At 34.5% G+C, this 16,311-nt stretch overlaps 1 protein-coding gene across 1 annotated transcript; it reads left to right on the forward strand.

Moving 5' to 3' along the window:
- Positions 1-215: 215 nt before the first annotated feature.
- On the forward strand, positions 216-4,921 carry LOTGIDRAFT_213890 (hypothetical protein). Its single transcript, XM_009052715.1, has 6 exons — positions 216-281; positions 1,181-1,373; positions 1,949-2,193; positions 2,440-2,603; positions 3,139-3,322; positions 3,891-4,921. The coding sequence occupies exons 1-6, from the start codon at positions 221-223 to the stop codon at positions 4,409-4,411; spliced, it is 1,368 nt and encodes a 455-aa protein (XP_009050963.1). The 5' UTR covers positions 216-220; the 3' UTR covers positions 4,412-4,921.
- The last annotated feature ends 11,390 nt before the right edge of the window (positions 4,922-16,311 follow it).

Below are 16,311 nucleotides of genomic sequence, written 5' to 3' on the forward strand. Positions count from 1 at the left end.
GGGGGGGGGGGGGGGGCGTGGGGGTGTGCAAATGGGGAACAATTAAACTTAATGGGGCGTTCACAGAAATGAAGCGAGTGTACAATTTTTTCTGGAAAACACATGCGCCCTGTATTCTCACTGACGCCACCACTGTGAGTATTGGAGTATTGTTTCAAATAGAGATATGAAGAGATAACACATCACCACACTCGGACAACTGTTCAGTCAGTCAAAAATAATGTCTCGTTTGGCGATTTTCGTCCTTTGCTTTACCATTGTAAATTGTGCTGAAGATGTTGGTGAGTTTGTTTCAAATTTATTACTTAATAATGTAACCTATTTATTTTGGTGTGATTATTTGTGACAAAATTTCGATATCAATAACTGTATCGTTGCAGCGACCTTACTTCTAATGCGTCATATTTATATACATTCATTATTATATGTCTCGCTTTTACCTTGTATACACAACTAAACTATTTGGTACGTAGATTTGTTCATAATAGCATGCGCACAATATCATCATGTCATAGCATATATACATACCCAATGAAAATACGCTAATGAGGATATACACTCGAGCTTTAAGGGTTGTCCTTTCGACTTTTCTGCTTTTTTGCTCCGGTCCCAAATCGTAATTTCTCCATGTCATGAATGTAATTTTTCTAAGACAAAAATTATGAATAAATAGATAAATAAGTATATTTAAAACATTCTGTTAGAGACAAATCTTGTTTGTCCGGTCAATTAACAAGGTCAGGGAAGCTTTACTAAGCATACACAAACATCTAGTGTATCACACTGTCAAGCTATAACGATCTTCATTTAGGGCCTGGTTATATGAGGCGGGTCAGCCCTGTGAGCCGAGCTGGCTCGGTTTGCAGGGTAACTCGAGTCTGACGTCACTTTAGTCCGTTTCTACGGATTTTCTCAAATGCTGGTCCTCGACTCACATATAACCAGGCCCTAAGTATATTACATTGTCAAGCTATAGCAAACTTCCTTGACTAGGACAGAAAGTCTGTAAACAACACTCTCTTATGTTTACAGTCTTTCTGTCGATGGCTATGCCAAGGGTTTCGAGATTAATCCCGTTAGATCGATTTGGTCGCCGGCAACCGTGAATAAATTCCATGGATTACACCTACCGTAAATCTGATTCATCAATGAATATGTTTTCGCCATTCTGAAATTTCAGGTTGGTTTTGGCATGTAACAGATTTTCATTATGATTTTTCTTATTGGACTGATCAGCTGTCATGTAACGATGTGGTGACGTCACCAGGTATTTTTGGTGACTATTGGTGTGATTCACCATGGTTACTTATCAAAGACAGCATTGAAGGCATGAAAGGTATCAAGTCTAAAGTGGATTTCGTATTATGGACTGGGTAAATTCTGTTTACTTCTTTATTTGCTATTCATACCCAGGCCAACGCAAATGATTATATATGATAAGAGTATATATTCACAATGCCCAGTTCTTTTTTAATTAGAAGAATATAATCAGACAATTGCGTTTGTATTAAAGGTTGCTGAAAGTAAATATCCTATCGTATTGAAGTTATACTTAAGAAACCTGTGTTTACGACACTCATTGTTGGTTTACAAATTATTATTAAAATCAGGATTTTGCCTTACTCTATACAGCATTAAAACATCAAATTTTCACAAAAGACATGATGGAAGGATGCCCCGTTGCTCGAGAATCTATACTCCCTTTAACTTTACCACAATATTTGACTCATTACAGAACAACCTGCATGTCCAAAAAAGAATGTTTTCAGATTGAACATAAGGGATAAAAATTTAATCATACAGCTTACTGGCTTTACATAATGTGTAAACCTTTTCGGAACACCTTAAGTCCCCCTACAATTGATGTCTTTCGGAGGTAATAGCTCATAATATCATTTCGGTAATTCATTTAACATGTTTCCAATCATTTTAAACTCTTCAAATATAGGGACAATATAGCTCATATCAAGGATGAGAATTTAACGCTTGAAATGAACATTGATTCCATAAATAACATTACCAATGAGTTGAAAAGGAACTTCCCTGGAATTAAAGTCTATGCCACCCTGGGTAATCACGACTATTTACCAAATAACCAGTTCCCACCAACAACTAACGAAATTTATAACCAGATTGGTGATATGTGGAAAGACTGGATAGGAGAGACAGCACAAGTTAATCAGTTCAAAACATGTAAGTTATGCTTTCTCTTCTAGAAACCCGATAACACTTTTCATTATGATTTATTTCCTAATACTCATTTATGATTGATATACTTCCTTCCTCATATGAAAAGTTCATTAGCTACTACCATTGTATTGCTAAAATGTTGTTTTGGGTTCCAGGTTGTATTTTGCGGTTTGGATCGTGATCTGTTGTCAGAAAGCGAGGGTTATATGGTGATAAATTGAATCGGTTGCTAATTTTTTTCATTTTCAGCTGCATATTACTCTCTGAAGACCGTGCATGGATTAAGAATCCTTGGATTAAATACTAATCTATATTATACCTCAAATAAAGTGACACCTAATGTAACGGACCCTGCTGGCCAGTTTCAATGGTTAGATCAACAACTTGCTGCTGCCAAAACCAATAAAGAAAAGGTAATTTACATCTTATCTATATATATTATCTGTTTACAAATATTCTCAGTGCCCTGACTTTGATTCCGATTGTGACTTTCAGATCACGTCGAGGTATTTTGAATAATCATCTTAATCTAGAATATAATATTTATGAGACATATATAAGTAGGAAGGTTAACATTAAGAACACAAGATTACATGGTTATACTACTTCTGAATTTATTACATTTTATATATTTTGTTGTTTTATGTTGTTTATCATTTTACTTGATAACGTTACCTGTATGTGTTTCGAGAAGAGTAATATGTAATAAATCCAGAAGCAGTATATCAGTATACCTTAATGTGGTCGAATACTGTAGAGCATCGTACCTTTCTGTTGTACATGTAACTTCCCAAATTCGTTTGCCATTTCATTCAAGATGCATGATAAAGTGGATCTACTGCAATAAATACTACATAATCTGTAGTAATCTGCATTAAACAACTTTTTCATCGTGCTGCATCCTTAATTGGGATACAATTCATAACCCATCTATCCGCTATCTTACAGGTTATAATAACAGCTCATATACCTCCAGGAATTCATACACCTGCCAATATTGTTTGGTTTTATAAACAATTCAATGATAAATTTCTGGAAGTCATAGATAAACATGTAGATAGTGGTATTATAGTGGGAATGTATTATGGACATGATCATAGTGATGGTTTTAAGGTGTACTATAATTCGAAAGGTAAACATTGGTTATCAGTGGTTAAGGTTTCAAACTTTGTTATATTACAAAGTAGATATTGAATAGAATTTATCAAATCATATAGTGCATAAATTTACTATCGAAATCGTGTGCTTATCTTGTTACTATGGAGGAGCATGCGTTGTTCTCGCCGTAACTACGTCGGGAAATGTGTTTTTTGACTGTAACTACATCGGGTCAGGCGTTGTTCGTGCTGTAACTACGTCAGGTAGTGCGTTAGTTTGCTGGAAATACGCAGAATCATGCGTTGGTCATGTTGCCATTTATCGACCTTGCTGTAACCAAGCAGGTTATGCCTTGGTCTATGGAGTATCATTATTTAATTTGGTCTTAAGTTGAATTTTTGTTGATAATAGGGTTTTATATCTGTTTTGATAAATCTATTGTGGGCTTGTTCAGCAGATCTTTTTCGGAAGCTGGTTTGATCTTACGAATCCTTGACAGCTCGTTACCGAACACACATTCATAAGGATAGTCCAAAATAAGCCGAAATCATCGTAGCTTCCTAAAAACCTATTTTTCACCTTTCCAATTTTCGTGTTTTCAGATGAACCGGCATTCCCTATTCATTCAGCACCATCCGTTACACCATGGCGATATAAAATACCAGAGGAGACTGGCGACCCACACAATCCTGGTGTTAAACTAGTCAGTTATAACAGAACAACGGGAGAACCATTGAATATCAAAATGTACTATATCGACCTACCAGACAGCAACTCTAAAAATAAAACAGAATGGAAGCTAGAGTATGATTTTAATGACGTTTACAAAACTAAAGACGTAGGTGCTGCATCCATAGATGATCTGGCTAAGAGAATGACGAAGGATAGATCATTAATACAGATGTACTACAAGTATAAAGATGTGTCTGCCGGTAATTCGGGAAAATGTGATACTGATTGCGAAGAATCTATTCTCTGTGGATTCAAGTATTATAAAATGAGCGAACTTGAAAATTGTAAAACCACTTTCACTAATGCTTCTGCGAGAGTCACTTCGACTTCTCTGATTATTGAATTCGTTGTAACCCTTGTGACCCTACTAATTACACTAAGACTCAGATAGATGTAAATATCAAGGAGCAAAAGAATGGTCAAAAAAAAATTATGTGTAAATTTATATTTGATATTTTACGGGGAAAATATGTTCAGAAAATTAACACATCTCTGCTGATTTCCGAGGTCAACCTTCCGGGCGCATTTGGTACCCCTGATGCTACTCTGTGATTGGTTTGTAATATCATTTATTTTGAATATTCACTATTGAAACACACTTTACGTATTACTGTCTGTTACCATCTATTGTGCTCACTTTCTTGAACATTCTGCTAATAAGTTTGTCAACTCTGAAGTTACAGCAGATCATTACATGTATTTTTGCTTTAAATCTGTCAACATATTACCTCTCTGTCTAAATAAACATGTCCATACTCAGGTCATAAACACGTCAGCATTAAAACATTATTGTGGTAACGGTTAAATTTGTCATGGTATTTGATGACCTCCCTTGAATTATTTTCCACACTAAATCATCTGATTTATTAACATTATTTAGACAATTAAACTTACAAATGTCTGTGTTTTCTCATTTCCTGACGATTAGTAGGAAGTAGATCAATCATTTTTGGCGACATAAAAGGGTTGGTCCATTATGATCAAATACGCTTATTTTACAGGTTCTGTCGATATTCTTTCATCTTGCTTCGGAAATGAATAAAATTGGTAAATACAGAAAAGTAATACGGGCGGCGCCATTCAGTGTGCAATATAGAAACATGGTCCTCGCAATACAATAATCACCTTTCGATAAGCCCAATCATGCCTTTATACGTGCCACTCTTTCAGAAGAATCCCAAGTCCGATTTTCTAGAAACCATACCACGGAAGTTTAAAAGATGATTCTCCAAAATTCTCCAGATAGCCCTTGTCTTTATGTTACACAAATACGCACAATCCTGGTGTTAAACTGATAAGTTATAAAAGAACAACTGGGGGAACCATTGTTTTGAAGTATGTAGATATCTAGCGTTTATGGTTCTTAAAGAGAATATAGTCTCGGCCTGGATTTGGCTCCAGAATGTATACAATAATTAACCAACACAATGCACGTGACAATCAGATTTGTATATAAAGGATTTATGTCGCGGCGTGGCTTAATCAATACTCGGCTCCTGGGAGTCGCAGAATTCTTGGAAACGAAGAAATGATCTGTGGGAATTCATCCTGGTCCATTGATATTTTGCCTTTTTATTAGAGAAAACACTACAATTGAACCAATTTCTCAGAACAGAATGATGAGATGACAAATCAGTAACTAAGATGAGATAGCACTACGCCCCGCAAAGACATTCAGTAAATACAGCTGACTAGCAAACTATTAATCAAAATACGTGGTCGATTTAATAACAAGTCGTTGTAGTTGGATCTTGATCTTGTTTGATGGCTGCGATATCTTTGGTGAACGGTGAACCTCGGCGTTTTGTAGTGTAACGTGAGTTACTTGATTTTCTTCGTTCTTCCTCCTTGTGATCGAGGAAATTCTTGTTGATTGTTTCAATTTTGATGATTCTGTGCTGTGGGTTAGGTAGTTAATAAATAGTGAGATCTGGTCGTATCGACTGTGAACCTCAACCCTTTGTAGCGTCAGTTGCTCGGTCTTCTTCGATCTTCTTCGTTGTTATCATGGTACTTCTGTTGTATGGTAATCGTTGGTTTGGTTTGGTTATCTGTCATCGATTAACATAAGTGAAAGGTGTCAATATTGTTAATGGTAATCTTTATTTTTGCTTGGTTATGTTTGTTTAACTGGCATGGATTAACAGTAAGCGAAAGAAGTGTCTAATATCCGTTTCATATCACGAACCAATTGCTTATGACCATTTATCACCTTTATTAGTTATTAGCTACTTAATATTTCCAACTTGACCATAGTGGCTATAAACCTGCTCACCAATCCATTTCACAATCATGATTGTCTAGACAGTCATCATGGTTACGTAGACCAGCTTTTTAATCTTTAATGATATTTTCTTTTATTACATATTTTATTATATCCACGTTTGCTCTTTAATTTTCACAATATCCCACATTAAATTAAACAAGTATTAATGTAAATTGTTAACTCCCTAAGGAGGATTCCCATACGACTGTAGCTTGCTTTGTGCAACATATTTCATTCATGTTCTATCAGTTCATTAGGTATTTGTTGTGTATTTGATGGACCATTAAAATATTATATGATACATTGTGATCTTTGTTGATATACACACTTCAAACCATCTGTAATCATACATTGGTAACCAGGCAGTTGGAAACGGTTGCCTGTGTTATCACCCCATGCAGTCACCATGCTCAATCAGCAGCTTTCAGGGGCCGTTTTTGTTGAAGCTGCCATCATCTGGCTTACCTCTGAGAATGGAGTTGTGAGTAATACGCCATTGCATGCAATGAATGGAAGAAACTGGTAGTATTCCGGCCTTGTTTCTTTCAGTTTTCCAGTCGTTTCTGCTCATTCAGCAAGACAAAGAGAGATACATCTTTACATCCGGCTCTTCATCCTTTTTCAGCCTGTTCTTATAGTGATTTACTCAAAAACTGACAATATTTCCCGCCAAGAAATCTTTCAATTTGTTTCCAACAATTTAATCAGAGGTTCGACTTGGTTAAAATATTTGCTCTGTGAGAACAGTTAGGTTGCTGAAGGCTAAGGGTGAACAAAAAGTTGACTGTGTTAACATCACGTTACTGACAACTAAAAATGACTTTCAAAACAACATTGCGGGTTATTTATTAACTGCGTAATAAGAATAAGATAAGAATATATTGGTTTTGTAAGAAATAACCAACAGTTTGAATGGTTGATAAGAACCGCATTGGTTATTTAAACCTTATTAAATAATAGTCAGCAACAGCTTATGTAAATACAACACTGATGTAGTCTGTCGAGATCTTACCACTAAATTAATGTTGATAGTAGAACCGTTTATTTCTGGAAAGTTTGTAATAAAAAGACCCAATCTACCATACACACCAACTGATTGTTCGCGTCAAATAAAAGCGAATCTGAAATTAGCCATATTTCACTGGTTTGAAAGAATGGCCAGTGAAAAGCTAATAATTACTTGACATTTTACGATCGTCTGTAAGTTTTTTAATTTGATTTTCCATCTGAGCCAATGGAGCCACGTTTACGTTGGGGACTACGGCTTGGTCTTCTAAAATGTAAAAATGTATTTCTCTATTACGGTGGGAAATGGCGTTCGACATACGAAATTGTGATGTCTTAAAATAGTAAGAATGCCTTATACTAGTCGATCCGGTAGTGTTTATCTTTGTTCATTGGCCAATATGATTATGATACTTATTAATTAATGGGGTCGTTTAGGTTATTATCGCCATGCTAAACCAATTACTTTTGTTAATTGTATACCTTAACATACATTAAAAATGCATACCTTAATAATTACTAAACATGTCTAAGATGTAAGATCTAAATATATAGCAGCAAGGATGATTTGGATTGTTTTCAATTGATTTCTCAAAAAACCTCGATTAAGATGTTCGTGGAATATCATAATAAAAATCCCTACAAGTCAGATCAAAATCTTGTCCACAGTATGGCAAAATTAAGAGTAAAAGTATAGTATAGTAGTGGACTCCTCCAAAGAGAATTACTATGAAATGGTGAATAGGACCACAAGCAAGACAATTCCGTTTATCAAAATCTCGTCAAAAGAATGGCAAAATCGAGAATAAAAGTTCTTTAGTAGTGGACTCTTCTAAGAGAATTACTATGAAATAGTACTTTGAACTGTTTAATACTGCTTTATTACTTTCATAAAGATTGTGTATCCTTGTTTGACCGAAGACGAAGACGAAACCGGTCTGGACATACAAGATAGCTATCCTTTCAGACATATAATATCAAATTGTCCAATTAAATGACTGAATGTCATTAACCTTACTTCTCTATGTGATAAATTGACCACGTATAAATTTCATGATGGTCACCGATCCAGTCTTCTAAGGAAATTGGTATTTCATATAAAGTATGTCGCAGGAACGTAACAGGCCTGAAAGCAGTATAAATAATTCCTTTTGTCCCGATTGATGGATTCAACTTCATTTATCCTTAATATTAGATATAGTAAGTAGAACAGACGACAGTCAGAAAGTAATTGAGAAAATTAATATTATCTGTCGAAAAAATACTCGAGATTCTTCTTAGTCAGTTACACAATTATATAATATAACAAATTGAAATAATAACGTCTCAGAAATAGGGCTGCAACGATTCCTAAAGTGGCGATCCGATACACTGAACGATACTCGTTTAACGATACGATTTATTGCGATTAAACCATCGAATATAGCTTCGTGGAATTATTTTATGACTATGCAAACACATATAACGTTGGAAAAAGAAAAAGTGTATATCAGATCCCATGCGTTTATCTTCCACTTGGCATATTAATATGTTCTCTTTTCATCATTTATAACAAAAATAAAAATTCTGAAGACAAATTAATACGTGAAAAGCAATTTTTTAACATTTGAACATGACACAATTTCTAATATACACATATTTCTTTATTTTTATACGATGAAAACAATCGACGGTTTTGAGTTCAAACCGGATTTGTCTCTAATTAGGACTGCAAGATGGTGATATTACTCTATAGAAACATTGTTTAATGAGAACCACCATGGTAGCATTATGTATGTATAATTGATATAAGAGAAAGGTCTGCAGCTAATTTAATGTCAGTGTTCTGCCAGACTGTCGTGGGATTCACTCCAATATTACACCACCAATGATAATGAATTCTGTAATTGAAACATAACTTATTTCTTAGCATGACATATGGTTGTGGTAATGGACCAATAAAATGAAGCATATATGGAATGCCAATTTGCAGACTTACATAGTAGAAGTCTAGTGAAATTTTACTGCTTATTTAAATTATACCTGAAAATATTTCTATGTAGTGTGCTATTAATATCTATGTATCTTCTTGATCAAACTGAATTTGTTTTAAAAGGGTTGATTAAAAACGAGGAGTACTAATTGTTAATTAAGAAGTTGGACTTAGTTTTGGTGTTTGGCTTAATGGTTCAATATCATTAGTTGAAACCTTTAAAGCCTTTTCTCTACAATAAGCGTTTATTTTACTCAAATCCTTAAAGTAGTTTTCTAACAGCATAACGAACGTAAAAACGTTACATAGGCCTGATGTGTTTAAATATTTTTGGAGTTTAAAAATTAACGACTGGATTTTTTTATTTAAAACTTACGTCGAAGGGCTCATTTCTCTAGATTTTGGAGTATAGTTTTCACAAATTTGAGCAAAAAACATTTTCGACCTACAAAAAAGCGGAATACCCCTTTAAAGTTTTTCAAAAATAGAAGATGACTTATTGATAACGATGCAGGAATAGGGGTAGAAAGTTGTTTTTTGAAGACTTGAATATTAAGAAGCAGGTCAAGGGGTACAAACATTTCTTATTTTGCCGACTGCATGGACATTTTAGTAGTGGACACTCACGATTCAGTTTGTCTTTTGTTTCTCTATTTTTGTACCGAATTCTTCTTATATGTGACCCAACATGTATCTACCCCGATGACAACGAGTTTACATTCGTTATATTGAATCATATTGCCTCTAAGTATGATTCATTGGTCTAGAGTCGACATTAAGAGATTGACAATTTTAACAAAAAAAAAACATACTGCCAGACTACCTGGTTAATGTAGACGTTTTCAAGTATTGTATTTAGTTATATGACCTACGATTATAAAAATCTGTTTAATATACTGTTTGTATACTTACAATTACAGCTCTTTACATTCAGCTGACAGTAAAATGACTGCCAACGAAACAAACAAGTCTAAGAATATCGTAAACATTTGACAAAGCGGAGCAGAAATTATTGCTGCGGTAATAGCTTGATGTAATGGCAATACATTATGCATTATTGTCTGATCAATTTGGAATTAACTATTCCAAAGTATCTATATAGAGACTCTCAGAAATACATGCTGAGCTAACAAGGTACTGGTATGGGACAATGTCAATAATACGATCTATATAAACGATACTTTAGCGTGTAGACATTCAAATTGCAGAATGATTATAAGAGTAAACTTGAGATCATCCATCAAAAAACATACATGTCTATGCTAATTAAAGTAATGCCCGAATACATATTGCAATTAATTTCAATTAAATGTAGATTTCTATGTTTGGCACAATATAAAAACAGTAGTTCATGTAACGTAAATCATGGGTGATTCCATACCGTCAGCATGCTTAAAGGGACAGGTTTGCCATTTTTTTACCAATCGTACCCTAGTCTAAGATATGGAATTATTTAATAGCGTGTTCACAAGTCACTGTCCAAATTTGAGCTTTTAAATCCATGCATATCTAGAATTATCCGCATTTGAAAGTCAAAAAGACGAGTCGTCTTTTCGAGAGACTCTGCCATATAGAAAAGACATATAAAGAGATAGAAAGTGAAATTCCTAGTTTGAGGTATTTTTGAAATCTAGTAAATGTGAAGACTATATGCATATATTCAATACCCAGACAAACCCTCGAAAATGTTGAATCTGAGATATTCAAAAAGTCCTGTAATACAACGAAACTACTGCAAAACGGGCGCATACACCAGTTTTCATACAGGTTTTAACATGTAAGCTTCCTCATCAATTTGCCAAATATACATAGTTTCATGATATCCGTAGTTTCAGTCCTTGTATAAAACTGGATCGACGACATAATATATGGTAATCACGCAACAGAATAAAAGACCTATGTCATGATGTAAATAAATGGGAAATGTTCCTCATTTATTCTCTAAGAAACGTTTTAATTTGGTATTACTTGACAACAGATGTTGTCTTGGTGGAAGCATTGCACTGGATTGAAAACGTTTCTTGATAAAAGGTTAAATGGATTTATCGTTATCTATTCCTATAGAAAACTCATCAGGCTAGCTGCACTAGAAGTGGTGGTTGCTGTCCAATATATTGAACCTTTTTGTAAACAATATGTTATTCAAATAAAAAAAATGAAAGGGATTGGAGAACAGGCTTTCGGCCATATTATCTCTATTCTGAATAAGTAATATCTTCAGAGAGACAATGATGTATGGTGGTATGTTGCAGTAATGGAACTTGTCGTTCGTCAATCCATTTTTCGGGGATAACCCGACACTTTTAATGTGAAAAGAATGGTAAATAATAGTATCGTCTGCATCCACTGTCATTTCAACTGTGTGTATTCCGATAGATTCTGTTGTTCTTAATGTATCGCCTGTCCTTGGCTCTATTCTTAGGATTTATTTATTTTTGTCTTTTCATGATTTATGACTGCTGGTTAAGACAGTAAAACTAAACTCCATATCATTTGTAGAGCAAACTTGTACATTAACCTCATAGTCTTAACTGACTTCGACGCATTCCTTTCACAGCTTGTACATTAACCTCATAGTCTTAACTGACTTCGACGCATTCCTTTCACAGCTTTTCATTGACCTCATATTCTTAACCGACCTCGCATTCCTTTATCACCTATTCATCATAGTTAAAAACAATTCTGATATGTCGACAAAACATATTATTACAACGAATCGCAGCAGAGAGTCGTTAATTTCACAAACTATATACATTTATTAAACAACATGCGACATATCGTTGCAAACTGTCTACCGTGAATGTTCTTCTATCACTCTACAACATACCACGGTGATAAATGGCAGCCATTGTTTACCGGTCCATATTGTCACGTGATTATGGTAGAGGCTGGTCCATCGAGGCTAGGTGTGTTTGTAAACAAAGGCAATAAAAAGAAAAACATTTGAAGAGACCTATAGTCAAAATATAAGATTGAATGAAAAAGTGTCAGACTTCTCCTTGAAGACAAGGGACTAAAATTCGGGTCGCAATATGGCTTTCACTTGCCAAATAATTGTGAAATGCCGGAAGTAAAGAGTCTTGCCTATGAAGACACAACGAATTCTACCGTTCATTACCGAGATAGATTCATCTTTACGGAAATGCCGAGGATTTCCGAATGACGTCGTTGATAATTCAATTATTTCAATAGAAGGAAATCTCAAGATAGTCATTATAAACATATAATGTTTAATAAAAACAGTAAAACTAACAACTAATTTACATGTTTCTCATTTTGTTTGGCTACTATTGAAATACAGAAAGCAATTTAAACGAATTTAAAAACCATTTATTCAAGTCAGCCTTAGATGATTATCTACAAAGTGATTTTATTATTATTTTATTTGTGTCGTGATATTTCGACAAATCTTTCGTGAAATTGATGCAAGAACATCTTTAGAGAAAAAAATATCAGATTCAAACATATAACCAAATGTTAGATAATGCCAATTCTGCTGACAACAGTTTGCATGTCTCCACAATTACTCATGCAACGTTTCATATGGCATGGTTACCAGACATACCATGAAATCAAAATTTACATTAAGCCGCTCTTGAGACTAGTCTTGAGCTTAGTGTTCATTCTTTAATGCGACCCTTAGGCCTGCCCGTTAATGAAATTTCAGAACTCGCTAAATCATGATAATACATTAGATTGCGGCAATAAAGCCAAAAACTACTGTTAATGATTCTACAATATGTGTCAAATTCATTGGTGCTGAATTATCCTCGCTCTTGAGAATGATTATTCCGATTAAATTGAAGGAACTATTATTCACAGTGGAACTTGATCAGGGAGATTTGTATGAACATGATTACTTAGATCACGTTAATTCCCCTAGGAATAAACGTTTCTTTGATAACTAAGTGTTGATTTGTTTTAAATCAATAACCAATGTAACTCGGACTTTAACATTATTTTTGCAATTATGGCCATGGAGGTGACGAAAGAATCGCGTGGATGTTGCTTCCTTTAATCGAAAAGGCTGATTTGTGTAGCCTGTTTGAAAAGTAGGGTTCTTGAAATAATGACAATTATGACAACTTTATCGGAAAGTTTTAACTGAAATTATCTTGCAATTCCAATACTATTTTGAAGGTTTACCAAACGCTTTCAATTGGTAAAAAATTACAAGTGAAAACTTAATCTTTATTCTATGTTGTAGCCCGTATAAAAATGTTACTATTTAAAAATATGACATGGTTAACTTGATGCGGATTCAATGTTATGATGGTAATAGGCCTAACCTACTCCAGGAGAAACAAAAACCAATCAACATACAGCATTATTCTAATGACAGAAACAAATTCTGGACTATTTTATGATCCTTTCTGATAAAAATAACACAATAAACCTATTTTCTTTTAACTTTCATGACCCATTTCACTTCCGTTATTTCAATAGATCACTTACATCTTCCGGTCGTAACGCTGGCTGTTCCGGTGTAAGAAATCATTATTTTGGGGTATATTTCCGGTTATTGTCTTGTAAGTAACCAATACAATTTTCAAAAAGCGAAAACAAAATAAAGGTTATTAACTATTTTCTAGCTTCCTTTCATAATAGTTAAGGTATTTTATATAAGATATCATGTGAAGTGTTCTTACGAAAGCGTTTCATAATCAGTACAGAGTTAAATGAAAATAATATCGATATGCTCGACATTTTGATAAAATTGTTTTTTTGATCTTTCTAGAGCGATGCCTCGATAACGCACTAACCGGTGAGGTCATTTGGTCATGTCTTCAGAATGGGGGCATCAAGCCTTTTGGACTCCACTTTGTGATTAATCTCCACCTAACTCCTAATCTAGAATCTGTTCAAGAGTAATCATGTCCTGTAAGAGAAGTTAAACACATGACTAATTAATTGATTAATTTAAGTGATTAATTTTATGGAAAAATGGGTACACAATATACATTGCCGTTGAGATCTCCACGGAATCGAGGATGGGTTTAGACAAGCTTCGTTACATCTCCATGAACGCAATACAAGTGAAATGCACCATTTTTATTCAAAGCGTGCGTTGTGAACGCACATGTAGTAGTTGGAGTGCGATTGTTATAGAATTTGTAATGTTATTGGCCTTTTATTCGCGTTTTCTTCTTCTCGTTTACCGGCGAACCAGTACATTTTTGGTCGACATAAGGTTGCAAAACTCTTAATGTTGCATAAGGGTAAAACGAAACGAAGGATGATGGAGATTAAAAGAAGACAATCTTAATAGTGTCACAACAGGCAATTAAAGTATATTGTCATTTCGTGGAAAAAAGTATTTACTGCTAATAACTATTTCATACAATGAAGAATATAGAAGGGTACAATTGAAACATTTCAATATTCATTTATTCATAGTTCTAGTACGTTAGAATTACTATCGATAAAATACTAGATAACCAATACCAATATCAAGGTAATTTGAAGCCTTAGCTTGTTAGTCTTTTATTTGTTGGTGCTATTTCGAAGGGCTTTGTACCCGAGTCCTTAGTTAAAATTCCTTAAAAACAGCAAGTTTGAGAATATGTGTGAAAATAACTTCTTTAAAACAATGTTATGAACCAGGTTAGACGGATTATAAATTAGCGTCACATATTTTGTACATTTTCCGATATGTTTGGGTGTCAATTTCAATTCCAGTATTTCGATGCCATGGATTTCTTGAACATTCGTAGAGAACTGTTTCTTCTAGAGTAAGAGTGATAAGAAAAAGTATAGACGGACTCAAGTGGGTGTTTAAATAGAGAATTAAGCCTGGCTAAGTTCTATATTAGAAGTTATTAAATGAAAGAACCTGATATCTAGTAAGTTGATTCTATAAATATGCTAATCAGACGAAATATGAGCACCGTTATCATTAGTAACCAATACCATCTACTCTCCTAATAGTTTACTAACTTTGTCTTATCTTTTTATTTGATGGTATTCTGGTTTGTGTTGAGAATTTATCAGACCCATATTATAGATCTAATATTGAGTTATGTGTAGTCAAACTCTTGCAGGTAAGAGGGTCTTTCATGCAAAACCGTCTAATCGTTCGGATGGGACAATAAAAAGAGACCCCAATGTGCTACAAGGTGTATACGTTAGATCATTGACAGTTGGAAATCCTATAATGCCACTTTCCTGGAAAATTTTACCTTATTGCACCCTGCTTGGCGTTACACGTCTTCATTCGCCCACATGGTGCAGAAACGTAGGACGTAAAATTCATTCATTTCATTTTTAAGTTATAATTATTTCTACAGTTCACAAGTAAGAAAGAAAGAACAAACCCTTTTAACAAACAGAACACCTTGGATGTTTACTCATGATCCTTTCTTCTAGCTGGTCCGCCTCCTTCGACAAACGTCTAGCCATTGATTTATCCAGGATTGTCCGTACCCATATACGGCAGTGTCGTCTAGAATAATGAGAAAAAAATACCTTTTCAAGGTCACCAGACATTCATACGCCGACCGAGCACGAGCACCAACCATGCGGCAAAATATTTTCAAAAGTTTGTTACTTTTGTCTAGGAATGTCGACTCAATTTATTAGGAGAGTGACCCCATACATATTTAGATCACAGACCCTCACCCATCCGTGAATAACATAAACAACATCCTTACCTTGTTGACCTTCAGATAATACATTAGTCCGAGACATCTGCCTATGATAGATATTTTGACAGTTATTGGCTGTAGTATATTCGGAAAACCAGGCCCTGTTTTATGGGGATTTTCCACACCTTTTAAGATGCGTTTTTTCTACATGATATTATTATTATCTTTACGGTAACTGTAAATTAGTGTTGGGCATCACCGTAATATGTTAGTATCCCTTATGATGGTATGATTTAACTACATTAATATTTATCTTTCTGAATATATCTTGGTTTGATCACATTTAAATATATATGTTTAAAACCCCCGCACCGTCGAAATTGCGGAAATTCTCCATAAAACAGGGCCCAGTTTTTTTCAAACTATCAAACTTGCTATCAGAGGCTGAAATAGGAGCAGGCAGA

This window comes from Lottia gigantea (assembly GCF_000327385.1).
Source record: "Lottia gigantea unplaced genomic scaffold LOTGIsca_19, whole genome shotgun sequence".
NCBI classification, from domain to species: Eukaryota; Metazoa; Mollusca; class Gastropoda; family Lottiidae; genus Lottia; species Lottia gigantea.

Bases quoted from the DNA above. Each gene is read 5' to 3' on its own strand.
- LOTGIDRAFT_213890 (XM_009052715.1), top strand. From the start codon at position 221: ATGTCTCGTTTGGCGATTTTCGTCCTTTGCTTTACCATTGTAAATTGT. The intron at 1,374-1,948 runs GTAAATTCTGTT...CTTCAAATATAG, and splicing joins GATTTCGTATTATGGACTGG to GGACAATATAGCTCATATCA. The intron at 2,194-2,439 runs GTAAGTTATGCT...TTTCATTTTCAG, and splicing joins AGTTAATCAGTTCAAAACAT to CTGCATATTACTCTCTGAAG.